Source organism: Dreissena polymorpha, chromosome 7 (genome assembly GCF_020536995.1).
Source record: "Dreissena polymorpha isolate Duluth1 chromosome 7, UMN_Dpol_1.0, whole genome shotgun sequence".
Taxonomy (NCBI): Eukaryota; Metazoa; Mollusca; class Bivalvia; order Myida; family Dreissenidae; genus Dreissena; species Dreissena polymorpha.
This window is the reverse complement of record NC_068361.1, coordinates 108,770,585-108,796,802: the sequence shown is the minus strand read 5'-3', so window position 1 is coordinate 108,796,802 and position 26,218 is coordinate 108,770,585. Positions and strand designations below refer to the sequence as shown.

Here is a 26,218-nt window from a genome sequence, read left to right as displayed (position 1 = left end):
AGTCAGTCCCAACTAACATCACTTAGACAGCTTCCCCCCCCCCCCCCTCTGATACTGTGAGTTTTATTTTATTTATTATACCACTTGGGTATTGTGTACTTGACTATTGTGCCTCATGCTATATAATTTTCGACCCCTGGGATGTGCGTCCACTATACTAGTAAGTTACCAGCAGAGCCAAGTACATGAGAATGTGCATACTTAATTGAAGTACAGTCTTTAAATGGTACGGCATGACATAAACCTATTGAGACTATCGCAACTTCTTCACCAAAGGTATAAATTTTATTCGAGAAAGTATTTTTTATAAATGTCGCGGTGGTGTAGTAGATGAGGTGTCCGCCTGTTCATGGGTTCGATTCCTACTCGGGGAGCGTTCTCATTATCTCCTCCATAGACACCCATTACTGGTTCTTACGAGGAAACAGACTGGACAGTGTCCATATCTGCCTATAATACTCGAAAGAGCGGTTGGCAGTAAGCAGAGATAGATAGAAATGAAACCAACAAATATTAACATAGTGTTGTTTAGCCTTCTGTGGCATCAAATCACCCAATCGGGACACCTCGGACAATTCCGCAATATCGGCGACGGTGTGGTGTAGCCCACTGTCCGATGCGTTCAGATTGCAAATCACCCAGCGCAATTTCACATAGTGTTTGCAACTATACCATGTGGTGGACCATGAAATGAACAGAAGCAAGCCTTTTAGCGCCAAGCAGAAGAAAAAACAACTGCAGGAGAAGAGGAATAAGAAAAAGGGTAATGTCGCATATATGTATTGAATAACACGCTTAATTTCTAGTAGGATTATATTCGGACATGTTTGACTTTCGGATGAAATTATTTCTTTGCTTTTAAAGTCATACATTACTATCCTTGTAGATACTTGTGTACACTATGCTACAGTATAATACATTTTTTATTCATCTTGATATGAGAACGGTCAACCAAACATTTCTACAAATCTGAAAAAGACACCAACCCTTTGGAAGATAAGGGTGCTAGATTAGTTGCAATAATCCACCTCTGGTTTGCTGGGAGTTGCAACTCATTATAAAGCTTTTTTCATGTAAACTGGCTGTCTGAAATCCAGGAGGCATTTTAATGCGTTATATGATCTGGTGTCTAATCAACCAGTTGTGATACGTTGTCTATATCCAAAACCTTGGTCAGATAGATTGAACTGTTTATTCAAAACTTCAGCTTTCAGTTTGAAAACTTTGTTTTCCTATTGAACTGTTTATTCAAAACTTCAGCTTTCAGTTTGAAAACTTTGTTTTCCTTTCATTCTTTTAGCAATTCTCCACAAAATACACCAAATATTAATGTTGATGTTAACACTAACAGGTTTTGCCAATTTGGATATATGTGTTTTTTACAATTTATTGGTTGATTGCACTTTATTTGTTTAGACATACATGAGACAAATATTTTACCATAGTTTTTGTCTTTACAAAAAAGAACGTTGAGCTGTCACAGTCAAAACCAAACAAGTCACATTTTTATGCCCCCCGGTAGGGTGGCACATAGCAGTTGAACAGTCCGTCAGTAAGTCTGTACGTCCAATCGAAAGCTTTAACATTGCCCATAACTTTTGCAATATTGAAGATAGCAACTTAATATATGGCATGCATGTGTATCTCATGGAGCTGCACATTTTGCGTGGTGAAAGGTCAAGGTCATCCTTCAAGGTCAAAGGTCAAATATATGGCTTCAAAATGGCACAGTAGGGGGCATTTCGTTTCTGACAAACACATCTTTTGTTCTCTTCATAGTTTTGCCTTTGAAGAATCAGGTGGAAGGGTGGCATTTTCCACAGGGAATCACTCTTTTGTTATATCTTAAACATGTTTTAAAAACAAAAGTAGCCTTGTTGATACTTGATAAGACAGTGTATGCATGACAGATAAAAGAGGTCTGGTCAAGACGGCCTTAAGTAACGACGGCCTATATAATTGACAACCGGCCTTTTTCAGGCATGGACATTGACTGCAAAGATCATGACGGTGCGAATGACGATGATCATAATTATAAATTACAATTTCAGTTACAGCCACACATATTGTTGTATCCGATATATGATTCCAGCGATTGTTTTTCTTTTTAGCTCACCTGATTGCTCAGGTGAGCTTTTGTGACCGGTCTTTGTTTGATGCCGTCCGTTCGTCGTCCATCCGTCCACATTTGTTCGTAAACACTAGAGGCCATATTTATGGTCCGATCTTCATGAAACTTGGTCAGAAGCTTTGTCCTAATGAAATATCGATCGAGTTCGAAACTGGGTCGTGCCAGGTCAAAAACTAGGTCACTAGGTCAAAAAAAGAAAAACTTGTAAACACAGGGTTCAACACTAAGGCACGTCCGAAAGACATTGTCTAGTAAGATGGGTGGTCGGGCTAGTAAAACTGCAGGCTAGCTTGTCCGACTGGTCGTACTTAAAAAAATCTATACTGATGCATATAACTATAACTAACTGCTGTGAAAACCTTTATTTTTAATGTGTAAAATTACTCTCGTATCCGTTATTTACATTAAAACAAAACTAGTGTATTTAAATAAATGCGAAGCATTCACATGCTTCATTGCTATTTTTAGACGCAAAGGAGAGCTTCCCGCAGAAATTGCTTGTTTCCATTGGTCAAGTTGTCATGAATATTAATGTTTTTCTGCAGTGTCGTAAAACTGTAGTGCATGATTTTACGACTTCTATCGAAAATCGGTATCGTCAATGTAAACATTTTTGCGTAGCAGACAAGAGAATGTAATTTAAAGAATATCTTTGTTCAAGTTTGGATTTTCGTCCGACAAATCAGTTAATAAAAAAGAATCGGACGCTTAAACTGACACGAAACGTAAATATGAAGAAACATGAAAACGTCAATTTTATCCTAGATGGAAAATCGAGTCAGTTCCCATGGATTGAATTTGACGGAGAAAAGCAAAAAAAAATTTATTTTATTGTTTTACTCTATGCATAAAAAAAATCTGTTGTTCACTGATTATTTACTGATAAATCCTGATTAAACAGTTACATGACACAATTGTGTTCATTTGCTATGTCATTTGTGGTCTAGTAGACATCAGGTTCGGGCTAGTACATTCTAAGAGGAGCTGGTCCGACTGTCTTGCTGTAAAAAAAGTTAATGTCGAACCCTGAAACACTGTAGAAGTCACATTTCATGCCCAATCTTCATGTAACTTTGTTAAAATGTTTGTCTTAATGATATGTTTGTTGAGATCAAAAGTGGTTCCGGTCCGTTGAAAAACATGGCTGCCAGTGGGCGGGGCAGTTTTCCTTATTTGGCTATAAAGAAACCGTGTAAACACTCTCGAAGTAACAATTTGTGCCCAATCATCATGAGAGTTAGTCAAAACATTGGTTTTATTGATATCTCGGATGAGTTCAAAAATGGTCCAGATCGGTGAAAAAACATGGCTGCCAGTAGGCGGGGCATTTGTCTCTATATGTATATAGTGAAAACATGTGAACGCTCTAGAATTCTCATTTTTGGCCCAATTTTCATGAAATTTGGTCAGAACATTTGTTTCCTTGATATGAGAGTTGAGTTCGAAAATGGTTCCGGTCAGTTGAATAACATGGCTGCCAGGGGGGGGGGGGCAGTTTTCCTTATTTGGCTATAGAGAAACCTTGTAAACACTCTAGAAGTCACAATTTTTGCCCAAACATCATGAAAGTTGGTCAAAATATTGGTTTTATTGATATCTCACATGAGTTCATAAATGGTCCAGATCGGTGAAAAAACATGGCCGCCAGTGGGCGGGGCATTTTTCTCTAGATGTATATAGTGAAAACATGTGAACACTCTTGAAGTCACATTTTTGGCCCAATTTTCATGAAATTTGGTCAGAACATTTGTTTCCTTGATATGAGAGTTGAGTTCGAAAATGGTTCCGGTCAGTTGAATAACATGGCTGCGTGGGGGGGGGGGGGAGTAAGTTTTCCTTATTTGGCTATAGAGAAACCTTGTAAACACTCTAGAAGTGACAATTTTTGCCCAATCATCATGAAAGTTGGTAAAAACATTGGTTTTATTGATATCTCGACGAGTTTGAAAATGGTCCAGATCGGTGAAAAAACATGGCCCCCAGTGGGCAGGGCATTTTTCTTTATATGTATATAGTGAAAACATGTGAACACTCTTGAAGTCACATTTTTGGCCCAATTTTCATGAAATTTGGTCAAAATATTAGTTTCCTTGATATGAGAGTTGAGTTTGATAATGGTTCCGGTCAGTTGCCAGGGTGGGGGGCAGTTTTCCTTGTTTGGCTATAGGGAAACCTTGAAAACACAGGGGGTTTTCTGCCTATTTTGGGAAAAGAAGTCTGACCAAATTGGGAATTTTTTATCGAAAAAATTGGCCATTTTGGAAATTTTTGCTTCAATAAAACGGCTCATTTGGGAAACAAATGTGAATTTATCATGCTTAAATAATTCAGTGGTTTAACAAATAAATTTGTTTTTATTTGTTATTTTGTCTTCTTTATATAAACAGAATCTGATGCAATATTTGGCATGTTCAACGTTAAATAGTATTCAAGTACTGCAGATTTGTTTTTCAGTTACAGTTACACTCTGAGATAAGAACTGAACAGTCAAAACCTTATAGCAGATATTTTTTACCAAAACAAACACTGGTTAGTCACACAAGTTATAAGACACTTCATTCTTAAAAAAAAAAAAAATTTTTTTTTTTTTGGAATTTGAGATTTTTTTAAATATAATTTCGGTTGGGATTGGGTCCGTTTGCTTTGGGAGTGCCTCCGTTTTCCGGAGGCGCAGACAGTGCTGAAAAACCCCTGAAACACTCTAGAAGTCACAATTTTTGCCCAATCATCATGAAAGTTGGTCAAAACATTGGTTTTATTGATATCTCGGATGAATTCGAAAATGGTCCAGATCGGTGATAAACATGACCGCCAGTGGGCGGGGCATTTTTCTCTATATGTATATAGTGAAAACATGTGAACACCCTAGAAGTCACATTTTTGGCCCAATTTTCATGAAATTTGGTCAGAACAGTTGTTTCCTTGAAATGAGAGTTGAGTTCGAAAATGGTTCCGGTCAGTTGAATAATATGGATGCTGGGGGGAGGGGGGGGGGGCAGTTTTCCTTATTTGGCTATAGAGAAACCTTGTAAACACTCAAGAAGTGACAATTTTTGCCCAATCATCATGAAAGTTGGTAAAAACATTGGTTTTATTGATATCTCGACGAGTTTGAAAATGGTCCAGATCGGTGAAAAAACATGGCCACCAGTGGACGGGGCATTTTTCTCTATATGTATACCGGTATAGTGAAAACATGTGTACACTCTAGAAGTCACATTTTTGGCCCAATTTTCATTAAATTTGGTCAGAACATTTGTTTCCTTGATATGAGAGTTGAGTTTGAAAATGGTTCTGGTCAGATGAATAACATGGCTGCTGGGGGGGGGGGGGCAGTTTTCTCATGTTTATATAGTAAAAAAAGCTTGTGAACACTATAAAAGTCACATTTTTTGCCCAATCATCATAAAACTTGGTGAAAAGATTGGTTTTATATATATCACATAATTAATGCCATAATTATTGCCTTTAGATTGTCCAAATTTTCATTATATTATACAAAATCTTTGTAAACACTCTAGAGGTCACAATTTTGTTTCAGATTTTATGAATCTTGGTCATAATATTTATTTTTGTAAGCAAAGTTTGATGTTTGGTAAGGGGGGTCAACTCAAAATATAGGTCACCAGGTCAAATCTTACAAACAAAATCACTCCATATGCCAGAGGTTTGGTTCAATAATGATGAAACTTTACCAGGATGTTTGTCTGGAAAATATCTAGGTCAAGTTTGACGTTTGGTAAAGATTGAATTTACAGACTTCTCAAGGGGGTGTCAAGGGGGCAGGGTTGGACCTTGTGGCGGAAATGTGCTGCAACCTTCTGTAATTGCCTAGCTGGATCACTTTGACTAAATCACAATTAGGCTAAAATTAGCATATGATTTGTCTCAAATAGGCATGTGAATAAAAGATGTTAGCTAACTAAATTCAAACTAATTGTTTTGTAACAAAAAAACACTTAAAGTGGCACTTGGCAAAGCTGAAGTACAGGTATTTGTATATGATTTTAAACTTTTTTAAACATATATCATGTAAATCTGTAAAAAAAATATTCAGAAGATCCTATGGTTAATGAATAAATGCATTATTGGTGAAATCTTTAATTATTAATTATGAATGTGATTAATGGTTTGTAATTAAATTTTATGATAAACCCATGTTCTTGCCAACATTATTCAATGAGTTTCTTAAACTTGACTTTGCTCAGAGACAGGGCCCAGATTTGGGGGCAGGCATGGGGCAGCATATGGAGGCGATGATGAGACCCAGGAGAAAGAGAACGAGCCACAGGAGTCAAGGACAGGCACCACCATGAAGGACGTCCTGAAGGTCAACCAACAGCCAGGGGACAAACAGAAGATGTTTGATGCTAATAGGTAACTATGAGATGCTTCAATCAGCCTTGTTCTGGGAACACTGGGTTAATGCATGGACATAAAAGTGTCATAAAATAACAGGTAAGTCTGTGCAGTCCACACTGGCTAATCAGGCATGACACATTCCGCTTTCATTCAATTTTTATGCTTCCCGAAATATTTTTGGTGGAGCATTTAGTTGCCAATTTAAACTTCCTTAATTCCTTCCTTCCTTCAGTCACACTTTTGTTACACGTTCTCTTAGCGCCTTCAATATTTTACGGATCTCTTACATCTTTGGCACGTAGGTACCTTTCATGGACCTCTACCTTTTGATGAGGTTTGAGGTAACTGGGGTCAAGGTCACTGAGGCTAATAATAGATTTTCTGTCACACTTGTTGCAGTTTCTCATGGTGCCTTCAATATTTGACCAATGTCTTTTATATATTTGGCATGTCGTTTTAGACATGGTATTTTACAACAGACAGGATCAAGTCATGACTCATATTCAGCCAGCGTACTCTAGTGACCATAGTGTTATTTGGGTTGGAGTTCCATTTTAAAGAAGGAGTGAATGTATACTATTATTGTCATTAATAATTATTAATACCTGTTTACTTTATTATAAACACAAGGGGAGCATCCATCGTGTTCAATGATACTTCTTGTTTCATTTAAATTTCTTTTTACATGTATGTCTGTATAACAGTAAAAATGTGTGAAAATTCTTTTCTATAAAGTATGATTGGAAATTTTTAAATTAAAAAAAAATGTAAGAAAGTTGTGGTTTGAGTGCATGTTAACACAATATTCACAATAAGAAATATGTGTGTGAAAAAAAAGTTAAAAAAGAAATTTATGAATACAAAAGTGAAGAATTCAAATAATTACCTGATTTGTTTTCAAATTTTATGACTAATAAACTCGTTTTTTTAACAAAGCTTGATGTTTCTTTAAAATTTGGATACACGGTTTTATTGTTTCCTTGGTAACAGGTATCGCCTCCACTTCTTCCAAGAGGACAGAGCCAATATTGAAGCCAAGAAGAAAAGAGCCAGACAGCCTTATAGGCAGCTCCCTGAGGTATTGACATGGGTTTGGGGGAGTCAAATTTGGGGCAAAAATCTGGTCAGCCTTACATGTTTCCAATAACCGTTTATAAGTGTGAGTTTTTTGCTCCACTGGCCAGAGGCCAGCGGGGCTTATGTCATGGTCCTGTGTCCGTCGTGCGTGCGTGCGTGCCTTAACTTTTTCTTTAAACATCTTCTTCTCCTAAACTACAAGTCCAATTCTGATAAAACTTCTCACAAATGTGCCTGGGGTGAACCTCTATCAAAATTGTTCAAATTATGCCCCTGGGGTCAAATTTGACCCTGCCCCGGGGGTCACAAAATTGAACGTACGCTTATATAAAGCCTATTTTGTGCAAACTTTAAAAATCTCTTGTCCATAACCGTAGGGCCTAGGGCTACCAAATTCGGTATGTAGTGACATCTAATAGTTCTCTACTTAGTTTTTTCAAATGATGCCAATGGGTTCAAATTTGCCCCTTCCCCGGGGGTCACAAAAATGAACATACGCTTAAATAAGGCCTATTTTGTGCAAACTTTAAAAATCTTCTTGTCAATAACCGTATGGCATAGGGCTACCAAATTTGGTATGTAGTGACATCTTATAGTCCTTTACCAAATTTGTTCAAATTATGACCCTGGGGTCAAATTTGACCCTGCCCTGGGGGCCACAAAAATGAACATATGCTTAAATAAAGCCTATTTTGTGCAAACTTTAAAAAATCTTTTTGTCCATAACCGTATGGCCTAGGGCTACAAATTTGGTATGTAGTGACATCGAATAGTTCTCTTCTTAGTTTGTTCAAATTATGCCCCTGGGGTCAAATTTGACCCTGCCACGGGGGTCACAAAAATGAACATACGTTAAATAAGGCCTATTTTGTGCAACTTTAAAAATCTACTTGTCCATAACTGTATGGCATAGGGCTACCAAATTTGGTATGTAGCGACATCTAATAGTCCTCTACCAAATTTGTTTAAAATTATGCCCGTAGGGTTAAATTTGACCCTGCCCCGGGGGTCACAAAAATGAACATATGCTTATATAAAGCCTATTTTGTGCAAACTTTAAAAAGCTTCTTGTCCATTACCGTAGGGCCTAGGGCTACCAAATTTGGTACGTAGTGACATCTAATAGTTCTGTACTTAGTTTGTTTAAATTATGCCCCTGAGGTCAAATTTGACCCTGCGCCTGGGGTCACAAAAATGAACATACGCTTAAATAAGGCCTATTTGGTGCAAACTTGAAAAATCTACTTGTCCATAACCGTATGGCATAGGGCTACCAAATTTGGTATGTAGTGACATCTAATAGTCCTCAACCAAGTTTGTTCAAATTAAGCCCCTGGGATCAAATTTGACCGTTCCCCAGGGGTCACAAAAATGAACCTATGCTTATATTGGAACTATTTTGTGCAAACTTAAAAAATCTTCTGTCCATAACCATTGGGCCTATTTCTACCAAATTTGGTATGTATTAAAATCTTAAAGTTCTCTACCAAGTTTGTTCAAATTATGCCCCTGGGGTCAAATTTGACCCTGTCCCGGGGGTCACAAAAATGAACATATGCTTAAATAAGGCCTATTTTGTGCAAACTTTAAAAAATTTCTTGTTCATAATAATAAAGCCAAGGGCTACTAAATTTGGTATGTAGTGACATCTAATAGTCCTCTACCAAATTTGTTCAAATTATTCCCCTGGGCTCAAATTTGACTCTGCCCCAGGGGTCACAAAACTGAACATATGCTTATATAAAGCCTCTTTTGTGCAAACTTTAAAAATCTTCCTGTCCTTAACCAATGGGTCTAGGGCTACCAAATTTGGTATGTAGTGACATCTTATAGTTCTCTACCAAGTTTGTTCAAATTATGCCCCTGGGGCCAAATTTATATATAAAAATGCTCACCCAACTTTAAGCGCCCAGTGAGACGAGGGATAGAAAGAGAAAGTCACATGCTTGAGGACATTTCAACCCATGCACATTGCACGCTTTTTTCGCATTAAAAAACAGTGGAGCGATACAGGGCCATCATGGCCCTCTTGTTTTGTAAATTCAAACGTTCAATCTAGCTGTATCCAGCTCTGTGAGTTAAGATTGAGCATATATTAGGTTCTAATCTCAATTGATATTTTCTTTATTCTAACTTAGAAAAAAACACTGGATTAATGTTACATTTCATTCCTCTCTATTTCAAACAAGAATATAGTCAAAAGATATAAGTTTTGATAGAGCAATAAAAAAACAAAATGAAAAACTTTGAAATTAATGACATCATGAAAAAAAAGGCAAAATAAACTCAGCTCAGTTTATTACATGGTGTTGAGTCAAGCAGTTAGCATGAAGAAGGGAAAAATACATGAAGATCTAAGAAAATGTACATAACAGCTGTAGAGGTCCCAATACATGTAACATCCATAAAGGTCTCAATTAACATAAATAACGGCCAAAAAGGTCTCAAATAACACGTGTAACAACCATAAAGTTCTCAATAAACATTTATAACAACCATAAAGGTCTTAATTAACACGTAACAATCATAGAGTTCTCAATTAATAGGCAACAACCAGAAAGGTCTCAATAAACACGTAACAACCATAAAAGCCTAAATTAATATGTAACAACAATAAAGTTCTCAATTAACATGTAACAACCATAAAGGTCACAATGAACACACATTTCAATCATAAAGGTCTCCATTGACACATAACAACCATAAAGGTCTCAATTAACACAAAACAACCATAAAGGTCTCAGTTGACAATAACAACCATAAAGGTCTCAATTAACACGAAACAACCATAAAGGTCTCAGTTGACAATAACAACCATAAAGGTCTCAATTAACACATAACAACCATAAAGGTCTCAATCAACACATAACAACCATAAAGGTCTCAATTAAACATAACAACCATAAAAGGTCTCAATGAACACGTAGCAACAATAAAGTTCCCAATTAACACGTAACAACCATAAAGTTCTCAATGACTACTTGTTTATCTTGCAGCATGAGATGGAGGTTGATTTTGATGCAGACCTGGAGACGGCCATGGATATCCCCATACGGCCGGCCTGGTATTACTCCCAATCCAAACAACAAGTGGAGGCTAACGAAGAGAAATACTTCAGGGTCAGGGTCATTTCTGGGCCTCGATATGGGAAAACAGGGCTTAATGCATTTCCAAAAAGTGTTATCCCGGTTTGAAGGAATTTAAAAAAATCTAGTAAGGGTTGGAAGTCTCGTTCCTGATTAGCCTGTACAGACCTGTTTTCCTAGAGCAAGGCTGATATCTATTTTGTTCTTGAGGCCTAGTTTTAATATGTCTCACATAAAGGCTTAGTTTTAATATGTCTCACATGTTTTTGCCAATGAAACTGATGTAAGCTTTTTTATATGAATGTTATATAATTACTTACTTATGGTATGTAGATATATGTACTATACATGTTATTCAATGCATAAGTATTATGCTAGTCTACTGGTATAAAGGACTTTTTGTGTTTACATAGGGGAAGAGGTCCTAACATATTGGTTATGGGAAGAAACAATGAGGTCGCAGTGGTGTAGTGGATCTGGTGTCTACCTAGCGACTGGATGGTCATGGGTTCGATCCCCACTGTGGGAGCGTTCTTTAGATTTCCCCAAAGACACTAAATACTGTTTCTAGGCCCAGGAAACATGCTCGAGAGCATTTTAATAAGCATGAGGCTTTCGATGCAATCAAGCTAAAATAAATAGGTTTAAACTAGGGATGGCAAATGTATAAGAATATTCCATTGAATGATCATTATTCGAATATTCGCATTTTTTTTTCCAACGTAATTGCCCTAATATTTAATGACCTTCGAGCCGCTTACTAATTGGCACCCGAAATCATTTGGGATTAACATGTTTGATGTGACATTCTTCATGTCAAACTGATAACGCGGCCCGTATCAGCGTTTATTGCACAATGCAATATACACGCTATAAGAAAGTAAGAAAGGCCCTGAACTGTTGTTTGTCAATGGGGTGCCAATTAACGGCTTCACTTGACTGGCGAATAATAATTTCTGTGATCACAGTATGAACAGCCATTAAAATTAATGTGTGAATTACTCAAATTGCGGAATGCAATATACACACTATAAGAAAGGGCCAGAACTGTTGTTTGTCAATTAGGTGCCAATTAAGGGCTTCAATTGACTGGCGAATAATAATTTAGTTTCTTAGATCACAGTTTAAACAGACATTAAAATATGTGAATTACTAAAGTTTAACAAATGGTATAAATTCAAAAAGTAAATTTTTGGTAAAAAACTTCAGAACAATTATTTGTGAAAAGGGATAATAATTTAAATCTGAAAATGCCACCAGCGCCTTCAGAAGTATGGAAATACTTTACACGGTCTGTGGATAAGAAGACCACATCGTGTAATGTGTGTAAAGTTAGTTTTACATATGCACGGTCTACTACAAATCCTTTTTCCTTCTATTTGTGCCCGTTTACAGTATCGGTCATAGTATAAGCCGACAGCGATACAATTATTCGATAGCAACGTTAAAAAACAGCCTCGTAGTCAGTAAACGGATGTAACGTAAAAAACAATGGAAGTTAACAAAAAACAAGTTTCACTCTTTTCTGATATATTTCGCCTAAATAGGCTTTTTCAAAGTTTGTTTTTACAATTAAGCTACATTTTCTTTCTATTTCGCAACACAACAATTGTATATTCAATCGTATTTCTTTGTCAATTTATATTTAATATCCCTACTGGACACGAAACTAAGTAATAGAAGTTAAATCAATCCAACTGTTTTATGCGAATATTCGATTGAATGGATTTGCGAATATTTGAATACCGATATAGGTATTCTATGCCATCCCTAGTTAAAACTAAACCATGCTTAAATTTGGGAAAATTGCATGATTAAAAATACTTTTGATTGGGAAGAGGCTTTAACTTTCTTATGTTGTATAAGGTGAAAAACCCTTTGCAAGTTAATACTGGATTCAAAAAACAGCATGCAGCAAAATACAATTCTTCTGTGTTCACATGTACACAAATTTCATTGATTGAGCCTCACCCTGGTAAAAAGGGGCTTAATGCATGTGCGTAAAGTATTGTCCCAGATAAACCTGAAGTCTGCAAACTTTGCCTTTAAGGCTAATCAGGGACAACACTTAAACCTTAAATTAATTTTCACTAAGAAGCAACTTTCTTTAAATTGAAGATACAATAAAAGCGAAAATGGTCATCTCTGATTAGCGTGTACGTACTGCACATGCTTATCTGGGATGTGACTCTACGCACATGCATCATGATTATGTCTGTTTTGTCAGGAGTATGTAGAGAAGCTGTTGGGCGACCATGGGGAGGAGGGACTCAGTTACTTTGAGCTCAACCTCGAGACCTGGCGTCAGTTGTGGCGCGTACTGGAGATGTCTGACGTATTCCTCGTCATCGCTGACATCCGCTACCCGGTATGTGATTCCTGCCAGTGTTTGTTTTACTATTTAGGGAATGGGGTTGGGGACCTTTGGGTATATTTGGCTATAGTAAAATCTTGTTAACTCTCTAAATATCACATTTGTTGTCCAATCATCATGAATTTTGGTCAAAACATTTGTTTTAATGATATCTTGGCTGAATTCAAAAATGATTCTGGTTTGTTGAAAAACATGGCCGCCAGTGGGCGGGGTATATATCCTTATAGTTCTAAAGTAAAAGCTTGTTGGCACTTTAAAAGTTATATTTATGGTTCACTTTTCATGAAATTTGTCAGAACATTTGTTTCTGTGATATCTTGGGCTGCACAGACCAGGTCAGTTCCTTTGTATCTCAGGTGAGCGACTTTGGGCCTTTCAGGCACTCTAGTAGCAAATGACTTGAAAAAGATTTTGCTATGGTTTATATTGTTAAATTTCATTAGGTTTCCATTAATTTGCGTTGCTGCTAAATATTAAAATAATAATAATATTTTCATTGTATATGTATTGAACTTCCCTGTTCACAGGCCATTCATTTCCCCCCGGCCCTGTACAGACATATCACCCATGACCTTAAGAAGTCGGCCATTGTTGTTCTCAACAAGGTGGATCTTGTCCCACCGCCATTGGTGGTTGCCTGGCAGCAGTATTTCAAACAACGATTTCCATTGGTCGATGTTGTCTGCTTTTCTTCTTTTCCAAAAAGCAAAGAGGAGCTTGGGGTTATGACTGGAGCCCTTGGAAAAAGTATGCTTCATTGATTTACTTACAATTCTTTATATTATGCAACATTCAGTGTCACATATCTATGATAGTGCTATCAGGTAGATTCAGACTTAGGTAGGACTTAGCTTATAATATTTATTCTCAGTAACTGTCATAAGCATTTTTTCTATAAATTGTAGAACAATGTGATGCACATACATGTATTTGTTCAAACCCGTCAGGGAACGTGTGTCATTTTGTCCCAAAACTTTAACCTTGGTCATAACTTTTGCAATATTGAAGATAGCAACTTGATATTTGGCATGCATGTGTATCTCGTGGAGCTGCACATTTTGAGTGGTAAAAGGTCAAGGTCATCCTTCAAGGTCAAATATATTAATGGGGCATTGTGTTTTCACAAACACAGCTCTTGTTTCCATTGGAAATATGTCCCCCTACCATACCCAAATTTGAATGAAAGAATTCACTGGTGAGTGTAAGTCTTGCATGTGACAAACCTCTAGTTATAGCTGATTTTTAGCTCGACTATTATATATGAAATATATATAGTGCAGCTATCCTACTCACCCCGGGGTTGGCGCTAACGTTGGCGTTAACGTTAGCGTGCAAATGTTAAAGTTTGCGTACTACCCCAAATATTTTCATTGTCCCTTGACATATTGCTTTCATATTTTGCAAACTTGTTTACAATCATGACCCCAACCTATAAACAAAGCAGACAACTGTATCAAGTATTTTGACAGAATTATGGCCCCTTTTATATTTAGAATATGCATATTATTGATAAATCTATGTTAAAGTTTGCGTACTACCCCAAATATTTCCTGTGTCGCTTGACATATTGCTTTCATATTTTGCATACTTGTTTACCAACATGAACCCAACCTAAAAAGAAGAACAGACAACTGTATCAAGCATTTTGACAGAATTATGGCCCCTTTTATACTTAGAATATGCATATTATTGATAAACCTATGTTAAAGTTTGACAAAACAACACTTACCTGACATACCACAATGCACTCCACCCAAACCATCCCCCATGCGCCCCCCCTCAAAATCCCCCCAATTTTTTTTCAACTTATTTTTGAAAGATCATCTATTAAATGATCACACACCCACATTATTACCTCCCTCTCCCTTCACCCCGACCCCCGAAAAAAAACATTAAAAAAAATGTTTTCTTATTTTTGAAAGATCATCTATTAAATGATAACACATCCGCATTATACCCCCCCCCCCCCCCCCCTCTCCATGATGGCTTACATTATACTGTCAAGCACTCGAATAGTTGAGCGTGCTGTCCTCTAACAGCTCTTGTTATGCTCCCGGGTAGGGTGGCATATAGCAGTTTAACTGTCCGTCAGTCAGTCTATCCGTCCGTCTAAAAACTTTAACATTGCCCATAACTTTTGCAATATTTAAAATAGCAACTTGATATTTGGCATGCATGTGTATCTCATGAGGCTGCACATTTTGAGTGGTGAAAGGTCAAGGTCATCCTTCAAGGGCAAAAGTAAAAAAATTCAATCCAAGGGAAGTAATAAGCTTTAAATGGGAGATAATTTCTAAACTTGCCAAATGATACATTGAAATTTTATTTCAAAGCGGTGCAATAGGGGGCATTGTGTTTCTGACCAAAACATCTCTTGTAATTCTCTATTTTGATTATTTCAGCATTTAAGGATGTTAGCTATGAAGGCACTGTGAAAATTAGTATTTTAACATTTCATCATAAACAAGAGGATCTTAAGGCTCATTTTCATAACATAAGCAGTCATAAAAAAAATTTGTTAGCAGGTACATGTTTTCTTTATTTTATAAAATAGTCAAATATTTGTTCTTTCTTACATTGAAGCTGTTTTCAAGAAGCGAAGGAGGGGTACCTATAAAGCCATGGGGCCAAAAGAGCTACTACAACTGTGTCAGAATATTGTAGGTGCAAAAGGTAAGTCTTAGAATACATATGTGTTGCAATGTGGTCAGTGTCAAATGTGTCAGAACTTGGTCTGAGGAAAATGTTACATACATACCTGTCACATAATTGTCGATACAATTATTCCATTACATATCTTTCAAAACATTGGTGAGGGTTGTGGTAAATCTCTCTATCTGAACATGGTGGATGGAGAAGATAACAAAACATCCCGTTTACAACATTGTCTGTGGAAATGTTTACCTAACATATCAGTCTGAACATGATTAGTGAAAAGGGCTGCATAGCATATCTCTAAGAATATTGTCAGTGAAAAAGGGTTGCTTCTCATAAATTTCAGTACATGGTTAGTGGAAATGGTTACAGAACTTACTGGTCTGAACATTGTGGGAAGCAAAGGTTGCAGAATATTTTTTATATAAAAAGTTACAGAATATATCTGTCAGTAGATTTTTGGTGGGAAAGGTTAAAGAACATATATGTTGCAATATTGTTGCCAAACATAAAATATTTCAGATGATTGTTGGTGGAAAGGTAACAGAAATATATACTACTCAAAATTTGCTTAGGATCACTTTTTATTTTCACATTATCTTCAGTTTTGGAATATGTTTATTTTAAATTGTTATTTTGCAGATTTTGATATCAGAATGTGTGTTTTTGATTTTATTTTTATGTATTGATTTATCAATGATGCGTGACGCTGGCTGAATCTAGCTAGGGATTAACTTCAAATTACACATACTATAACAAGTGATCCTTAGCAAATTTTGAGTAGTATAATCTAGAAGTCTATTAAAGAAAATAACGAATCCAATTTTTATGCCCCCAGATTGAAAGATCGGGATAATAACTGTATATTGTTTTTGGCCTGTCTCTCCGTCATTCCGTCATTCTGTCATCAAAACTTTAACCTTACATTAAAGTTTTGGAATAACTTTTGAAATATTGAACATAACAACCTGATATTTGGCATGCATGTGTATCTCATGGAGCTGCACATTTTGAGTGGTGAAAAGTCAAGGTCAAGGTCATCCTTCAAGGTCAAAGGTAAAAAAAACAAACTTTAACCTTCGTTAAAGTTTGGTCATTACTTTTTATGCCCCCCTTCGAAGAAAAGGGGGTATATTGCTTTGCACATGTCGGTCAGTCGGTCGGTCTGTCGGTCGGTCCGTCCACTAGGTGGTTTCCGGATGATAACTCAAGAACGCTTGGGGCTAGGATCATGAAACTTCATAGGTACATTGATCATGACTCGCAGATGACCCCTATCGATTTTGAGGTCACTAGGTCAAAGGTCAAGGTCACGGTGACCCGAAATAGTAAAATGGTTTCTGGATGATAACTCAAGAACGCTTAGGCCTAGGATCATTAAACTTGATAGGTAGATTGATCATGACTCGCAGATGACCCCTATTGATTTTCAGGTCACTAGGTCAAAGGTCAAGGTCACAGTGACCTGAAATAGTAAAATGGTTTCTGGATAATAACTCAAGAACGCTTATTCCTAGGATCATGAAATTTCGTAGGTAGATTGATAATGACTCGCAGATGACCCCTATTGATTTTCAGGTCACTAGGTCAAAGGTCAAGGTCATGGTGACCCCAAATAGTAAAATGGTTTCTGGATGATTACTCAAGAACGCTTATGGCTAGGATCATGAAACTTCATAGGTACATTGATCATGACTGGCAGACGACCCCTATTGATTTTCAGGTCACTAAGTCAAAGGTCAAGGTCACAGTGACAAAAAACATATTCACACAATGGCTGTCACTACAACGGAGAGCCCATATGGGAGGCATGCATATTTTATAAACAGCCCTTGTTTAATATTAGAGATAGCAACTTGATATTTTTGGCATGCATGTGTATCTCATGGAGCTGCACATTTTGAGTGGTGAAAGTTCAAGGTCATTCTTCAAGGTCAAAGGTCAAATTTATGGCTTCAAAGACGCGCAATAGGGTGCATTGTGTTTCTGACAAACAAATCTCTTGTTTGTTTTAATTTAAAAGCCATGCAAAAAGCAATACTCGATATAGCCTATTTGTGTATTGTATTTGATGATGTAAAAAAAGGATTTCATTCAAAGATATCTTGGAAGACCTTCAGTTTGCTATTATTTGTGTACTGTTAAATCTGTTTTTTTTATTCAAATTTTTGGGGGGAGCATATAGTCGCCGCTCCATCTGTCCTTCCGTGTATCTGTCCGTCCGTGCACAATTTTGTCCGGGTTATTTCTCAGCAACTAATGACCGGAATTCAATTAGACTTTATGGGAAGCTTCATTACCAAGAGGAGATGTGCATATTATCAGCCGGTTCTGGTCGGATGATTTTTCACAGAGTTATGGTCCTTTGAAATTTTCCATTAACTGTACATAAAGTGCAATTTTTGTCCGGGCTATTTCTCAGCAACTAATTTCTGGAATTCAATTTAACTTTATGGAAAGCCTCACTACCAAGGGGAGATGTGCATATTATCAGCTGGTTCTGGTCGGATAATTTTTCACCGAGTTATGGCCCTTTGAAATTTTCAATTGTACATATAGTGTAATTTTTGTCCGAGCTATTTCTCAGCAATTTATCATGGGAATTCAATGAAACTTTATGGGAAGCTTCACTATCAACAGGAGATGTGTATATTATCAGCCGGTTATGGTCGAATGATTTTTCACAGAGTAATGGCCCTTTGAAATTTTCTATAAACTGTACATATAGTGCAAATAGGGCTATTTCTCCCCAACTACTGACTGGACTTCAATGAAGCTTTATGGGAAGCTTAACTACTTTGAGGAGATGCGCATGTTATTAGTGGGTTCTGGTTAGATGAGTAATGGCCCTTTGAAATTTTTAAGTTGCTAAACCATCCATCGTATTATTTTGTCAAGAGTTATGCCTCTCAAGACGTTTCCTTTAATCTGAATATATAGTGCAATATTGTGACAAAAAAACCTTTGGGAAGCATCACCCGTCTCTGACGGTTTCTTGTTTTTTATGTTCTCATTTGCCTGAAATCAAACATTGTGCACATTTAAACTGCAACTTTTTTCTTTGTGAGCTTTAAACAAGACTGCAACAGATCTTTATAAGGAGAATATTCTAGAGTAATACTGCTTACATGAGACTTAATTCTTATACATGTACTGCAAAATGAAATCCTTGCTTTGGGACTAAATGAATGTGCGCATATTGTCGTCTAGATTCGCAATTATTTGCTTGAAAAGTCCACACAGGCTAATTACAAATGACATTTACGCCTTAGACTGGATTTTCTTTTCAAAAAGACTCCTTTAAACGAACAATTCCATTCAAGCGCAAAGTGTGATCTCTTATTAGCCTGTACAGACTGCACAGGCTAATCTAAAGGACACTTTGCACACATACATTAAGCCGCTTTGAGAGAATTGTTTGAATACCAGTGGACTTGACGAGTTGGGAGAAAAAGATAGAAGCTGACCAGACTGAGATTGCTGATGATGATGGAAGTGACAGTGATGAAGATGATGATGATGACCAAGATGTGGAAACGATTGATGATGCTGCTGTTGGTGATGAAGCAAGCAGATTGGGAGAGGGTCTCACCAGACATGATGCTTTCAGTAACGGGGTGTTGACAATCGGCTGTGTGGGTAATTGGAATTTGTTTGTATCTCTGTACCATAAAGTGGGGGTGGGGCGGGTGGGGGGGGGGGGAATTTCACCATGGGCTTGTCTGTTAGGCACTAACAATTGTCTACTGCTCTTCAAAAAATGTGTTTTTGTCTATTTATGCTTTGTGGAAGCATCTGTATATCATTTAGACTAATTGAACTGATATTTATTCACCCTCCCTATCCGCACAACAAAGTTGTAATGAGGGCGGTATACTGGTGGATGGCTGTGTATCGTGGTGCTGAGTGTCTTGTATATCTCAAAAGCCATGCGTGTTGAAATTTCCTCCACTTGGACATATTTTATTAAAATGTATATATGTAATAAATTTATTACCCCAGCACCTAGAGATGTCACAACGCATATAGCAATTCATCCATCCGTTTTTTTGTACAAGTTTAACCCGAAGTGACATCTTTTTTCCAACATCGATAATCCTTCCTCCAAAGTTTTGATACTTACACGGATGACGTCTATGAACAGTATCTGTATCAACACACACACACACACACACACACACACACACACACACACACACACACACACACACACACACACACACACACACACACAAACACAAACACAAACACAAACACACACACACACACACACACACACACATCCCCTGACAGTTTTTTGACATTGACATGACCAACCTTTGGACTAAGACTAAATCAGAAGAATTGTTGCTTAACCCATAATGACATGTTTTGTCTGACATCAATAATGTGTTCTTTAAAGCTTTGGTACTAAATTAAATATATGAAGTCTTCGAACAATATCAATACACCTACATTATCTAACCTCACTTTGACCAGGACATTGACATTTGAGCAAAGACTTCTTTAAATGGGCCAAATAATCAATATTGACAAGGCTTCCAATGTTATATGGTTTTATTGAATTTAGTATCTTGTTTACATCTGTGTAAGTTCCTTAAAAATTAGGCAAAGAATTATGCAGAGAAAACCTGCATGTTTTCAAAAAAATTAATAATGTTTTAATATGTTTATATAATTTGCTCAGGAAATTCCCATAGGGTCCATTTTTTTCCTTTGTAGGTTTCCCGAATGTTGGCAAATCTTCAGTTATCAATGGCTTGATGGGTAAAAAGGTAAATAATCATACAGTGCAGTAATCACACTAAGACATTCTTTTGTATTGTTATTGAATCTTAACTTTGGAAATGTATCACTTTGCTCACAACAACTAAGATTGGTATTGTATTTGTTTACCTGTAATTGAAACGCAAAGTAAATGCAAAACTTTTCACAAGCTTGCGAACTTGTGCACCTTTAGATGTTGGTGTAGATTTGTGAAAAATCAGTTGGGCTATGGCCAGTTTATGAACTTAACAACTTTCTCTTAAATAGCTATGGTGCAGTTTCAAAGCGCAGGGGTGGAGGATGGGGGGGGTGGAGGGGGGAAAGTTGTTCCACAAACGCAGGTCTTGTTTTAGTTTATTATTGCCAAAAACTTTTTTTATTAAAGCAAACAGCTGACTTTGCACATAATCTGTTCTTGCAGGTTGTAAGTGTATCGAAGACTCCAGGCCACACCAAACACTTCCAGACAATATTCCTCACTCCTACTGTACGTCTGTGTGACTGCCCTGGTCTTGTGTTTCCTTCTAAGATCGACAAAAACTTACAAGTATGTTTGAATGGTATTCTCAGTGCTTCTGAGAACCTTTTCAGACCAACACAAATAGTGATTGTCATGGTCTTATTTCAACATCATGTTGCATCCTTTTTATACCCCCACAAACGAAGTTTAGGGGGGTATATAGGAGTGAGCTTGTCGGTAGGTCTGTTGGTCGGTCTGTATGTCTGTCGGTCCGTATTAAGTGTACGCTCTCAAATTCATGTTCTTTTTATACGATCTTCCCCAAACTTGGTCAGATGTTGTATCTAGATGATGTGTAAGTCAAGTTTGAATATGGGTCATGCCGGGTCAAAAACTAGGTAAAGGAGTCACTTAAGTGCGTTTTAAACATTGAGCATGGTCTCCGCTGTTTTATGTGAAGACAACATGCAAAATATTCTCTGTCAATGCGGCATGTGGGGGTATTCATCACGTCTGTGTCAAAGCTCTAGTTTCAATTGTTCTCCAATAGTATTTACCCTTTATTTCTCAATGTACAATTTTCATGTGCTATGTTTATATAATAACACTAGGGTGTATTATTTTGTCAATTAACCATTTTCAAATTCTGAGAGATATTTTCCATATCACAGTCAATCAAACCATTCTTTCCCAGCTTTCTCAGATCAGTGTCTTTATCATCAAAAACTGCTGTATTATGGTATAATGGTCTTTTACTGGTTTTAAACCTATTAATTCTAGAGTTTAGCATGGAAAGCCTAATGCATGTGGGGGGGGGGGGGGATTTAGAGAAAGCTTCCATGGTGGGAATCAAACTGTTCACCACCCAGTGGCTAGGTGGAAGCCATATCCACTAAGCCACTTGACTATACTCGACAATTACTTGTCAGTTCTCATGCCAATTCCCCATTTCAGATCCTGGGAGGTATATTCCCTATCGCCCAGGTGAGGGAGCCCTTCTCTGTGGTTGGCTACCTGGCCCAGCGCCTGGATCTTCCCAAACTGCTCAAGCTGAAACCTGTAGACGAGGATGCTGACCCCCGCAACCACAAGTGGACCCCACTGGATGTCTGTGAATGTATGTGCTGGTATCTTTTGTTGGTTGGTCTGTTTGTAGGGTGGTAAGCATAAGGTGTTCTGAGTTTGTGGAGTGACCTTCTTCCAACACATGTCTCAAGTGATTAAAAAGAATCTTAAAACACTAAAACATCATCATTATGCTGTGTAGATCTTTAATACACTTTTCATTCCCTGTGACCCACACATTCCAGGGTTATTTGCCCTTTAACAAAGTGGTGCAGTGGTTTTAGTCAGATTTGTGATAAACATGTAGTTTTATTTTTTAAACTCGCAAGAAAATTAGTTGCCCATATGTGTTTGCTCATATCAACTGTCCTCAAATAATATAATTTTGTTCTGTCTTGCTTATATCTTTAAAAAAAAGGTGTGATATAATAAAAAGCAAATCTCAATTAGGACTGACTTGCATTTCAAGATCTTTAAACTAAAAATACCATAACAAGCGGAAAGTGTCGTCTCTGCTTAGCCTGCAGACTGCACAGGCTAATCTGGGATGACCTATTTTCCCAGAGCTTAATAATTTTGCATATCTTTATTCTTCCCAAAATTTCGGCGGAGCATATAGTTGCACGTTTGTCATTTCTTCCTTCCTTCCTTACTTCCTTACTTCCGTCATACCTTTGTTACAGTTTTTCATAGCACCTTCAATACTTAACTGATCTCTTTCATATTTGGCATGTAGGTACTTTGCATGGACCTCTACCTTTTGATGAGGTTTGAGGTCACTGGGGTCAAGGTCAAGGTCACTGAGGCTAATAATATATTCTCTGTCACACTTTCGTTACAGTTTCTCATAGCACCTTCAATACTTAACCCATATCTCTTTCATATTTGGCATGTAGGTAGCTTGCATGGACCTCTACCTTTTGATGAGGTTTGAGGTCACTGGGGTCAAGGTCACTGAGGCTAATAATAAATTTTTCCGTCACACTTTTGTTACAGTTTTTCATAGCACCTTCAATACTTAACCGATCTCTTTCATATTTGGCATGTAGGTACCTTGCATGGACCTCTACATTTTGATGAGGTTTGAGGTCACTGGGGTCAAGGTCAAGGTCACTAAGGCTAATAATAGATTTTTCCGTCACTCTTTTGTTACAGTTTCTCATAGCACCTTCAATACTTAACCGATCTCTTTCATATTTGGCATGTTGGTACCTTGAATGGACCTCTACCTTTTGATGAGGTTTGAGGTCACTGGGGTCAAGGTCACAGAGGCTTATATTATATTTTCCTACACGCTTTTGTTTACAGTTTCTAATAGCGCCTTCAATACTTTACCGATCTCTTAAATATTTCCAATGTAGGTACCTTGCATGGACCTTTCTCTTTTGATGTGGTTTGAGGTCACTGGGGTCAAGGTCATCGAGGCTAATAAAAGATTTTTTTAGGTGGTTATTAACACATAGATTGACAAAGCACATTATCGGGCAGCATCCTTCAGTTTCACTGATATTCTTGTTTTCATTAAATTTTATAATTTTAATACATGATTAAATAATCTCACTATATATTAAGTGATTATGTATATAAATAACATGCATTAAGCCCCATTTTCCAAGTGCAAGGCTCATTTGTTTTTTGCCAGCCTGGGCGCAGCAGCGTGGGTTCTATACAGCAAAGGCAGCCAGACTGGACGGCAATCGGGGAGCCAATAACCTGCTAAGGCTGGCTGTAGAGGGAAGGCTGTGTCTGTGCCTGTTTCCTCCAGGATACACAAAGAAGAAAGGTCTGTTTTGGGTGGAAATATGGGGAGCTTTGTGCAAAAACCGGCTTATGCCTTATGCAATAAACCGCCAGTTACGCTCCAGACCAGCCGGCACATAAGCGCAGTATGGTGTGCTTACAAGACCAAGAATGCGCAGGCAGGTCTAGAGCTATGCTGGAATATGACCCATTTTCGCATGTCATGATTTACATGTGAGAACATGTTATAGACTGTGTGCTTCAATATGATTATGTTGCAGATTATGTGGCTGATCAATTCATGGCACAACGTCATTTTGGGATGGTATTATATCTTGGTATATGTTGCCTACATGCTTGGATCTATAAATGCATGGCTTACCAACTTGTTTCTGTAGCCACTTGTTATCAGTGGAAGGCTTTTTAGCTTCAAGTTTGGAAGGTTCAGTAACTAAATATATTCCCATAAAAATGTGCTTATTTTCTCTATAACAAATTAACTACCATAATTACTCTTAGTTTTCGGACACTTAGTTTTCGGACACCCTCTTTTTTAGCCAAAATAATTATTTTTCTTGACCATATTTTCGGACATACGGATTTTTGTCTATAATTAATGACTCCAAATTTTCGGACAGTATATTTTACAGCGCTAGTTTACTAGATTTCTGCCCTGTTTTCGCTTATCTGGGACCCTTCGATCATGAAGTTTTACAACCTGATTAACATAATAAAACCTGGCTTAGAATGCCCTGGGTGCAATGGACCATTACAATTGCGTTATTGGGTAGATTACAATGTATACCTGTAAAATAAACAATGGTTTCACCCAATAGCATTTGAATTGATATCGTATTCAGGAAGCAGTATGGTTGTTTTTTATGACGTTTTTTTATATACCATTTAAGGTAAGAGATTGCAAATAAGTGAAGTTGTACTTTATTTAAAGCAGGGAAAGGACATTACAACACCATAAAATTATTGCACATTTATAATTGGTTTTATTTCATTATAATAATTGACAAACTACCATAACATGTATGTCTCTAAATTTTCGAACACTCGTTATTTTTCGTATCTAAATTTTCGGACACGACAAAAATTTATTTATTTTTAAGTGTCCGAAAACTTTTTTAATTATGGTAATTGTAATAAATCTTCCTACATAAATACGTTATATCCAGACAAAGTTTGGGATTGCATTATGAGTGAGTGGGGGTCAAACTCAATGTTACTTTATGTAAAAAATGGTTTCTAGTCAATAGATAAAGATCAAAATAATTAATGTAATTAAACTTTATAATAAGATACCTTGCTAAGTGCATGTGGTGAACAGGAGATAAAGGTCCATGTGTCTTTTAGAAGCAAAATGGATTCCGGGTTATTACTCAGAATGAATTGAAATATTGCCATGAAACTTTAAACATATATTTGTTCCATTAAACTTCATTTGGGTTTTCAGATGGTTTCAAGGTTACCGTAACTAAATATAGATAAATGGTTTCCACACATTAACCCAATAAGTAGCTATTGTGTTGAAAGTTAAAACATTAATACCTTCTGTTAAGACCTAGCATAGGTTGACTCAATATTTCTGTTTGTAGATGTTGAAGAATTGTTTGCACTTAATAACTTGAAAACAAAATGAGCCAGTGCAATCAAGGTCAAGGTCACTGTTTCTGTATCAAGAAAAATGGTGTTGGCTTTAGAATTCTGGGAACCAATTTAACTTTTGTGATAAAACTGCAAGCATGGATATTACATTGTATCTAAACCTTGCTTCTGATCGCATATTGGGTTGATTGGTGGATGCTCAACACTCAAGGTCATTGTTACTTAATGAAGAGAAGGTTTTTCCCCTCAAATTATGGTTTAGATGCCTCACAGGATATTTTGAACATAAGAAAGGGCTTAATAACTTGTTGGCAAAATAACATGGTAGCAAAGAATAACTTATGTAATTTGGCGCCTTCTGTACCGTTTGATTTATTTATAAAGCACCCTGAAACTCTGAGAAAAAACAAAAAAGTCAAGCGCACTTGACACTTCAGACAGCTCTTGTTAAATTTACATGTATTAAGATTGTTCAAATATTTTCAGAATAATGTCACAAAGTCTGGGATAAAGTTCTGTAAAGGCTTCTGCCACTCAATTCAATTGTGTGTGTTTTTCCACCCATAGAGTTGTGGTCAGAACATGGTGACACAGAAGCTTTTGTTGAGCTGCAAAGCAAATACACAAAACGAACTCAAGTCTCTGCCGACTCGGAAGAAGAAGTTGCTGAGTCATGCTCTGATGAGGAGGAGAATGAAGAGTCAGATGAAGAGAGGGAACCACACAAAGGCAGGGGAGGCAATCTTGTGTCTTTGAATCCATTTGCACTTTTAGGCGATGATGATTGAAATATGGTACAATGTTAAAACAATTTGTCTTTGGGCTTGTAAAAAGAAAATTTGTTCGGATTAAATGTTAATCTGTCCTGTTCAGGGATTGATCACTTA

At 37.1% G+C, this 26,218-nt stretch overlaps 1 protein-coding gene across 1 annotated transcript; it reads left to right on the top strand.

Annotated features, from left to right (window-relative positions):
• Positions 1-598: 598 nt before the first annotated feature.
• Positions 599-26,218, top strand: LOC127838510 (guanine nucleotide-binding protein-like 1). Its single transcript, XM_052366298.1, has 13 exons — positions 599-763; positions 6,340-6,508; positions 7,484-7,571; positions 10,567-10,689; positions 12,884-13,024; positions 13,558-13,777; positions 15,614-15,703; positions 19,115-19,324; positions 20,408-20,460; positions 20,874-20,999; positions 21,867-22,029; positions 23,620-23,760; positions 25,899-26,218. Exons 1-13 carry the CDS (start codon positions 691-693, stop codon positions 26,117-26,119), a joined length of 1,818 nt encoding a protein of 605 aa, XP_052222258.1. The 5' UTR covers positions 599-690; the 3' UTR covers positions 26,120-26,218.

Bases quoted from the DNA above. Each gene is read 5' to 3' on its own strand.
- LOC127838510 (XM_052366298.1), top strand. From the start codon at position 691: ATGAACAGAAGCAAGCCTTTTAGCGCCAAGCAGAAGAAAAAACAACTG. The intron at 7,572-10,566 runs GTATTGACATGG...TTTATCTTGCAG, and splicing joins CTTATAGGCAGCTCCCTGAG to CATGAGATGGAGGTTGATTT. The intron at 10,690-12,883 runs GTCAGGGTCATT...CTGTTTTGTCAG, and splicing joins ACGAAGAGAAATACTTCAGG to GAGTATGTAGAGAAGCTGTT.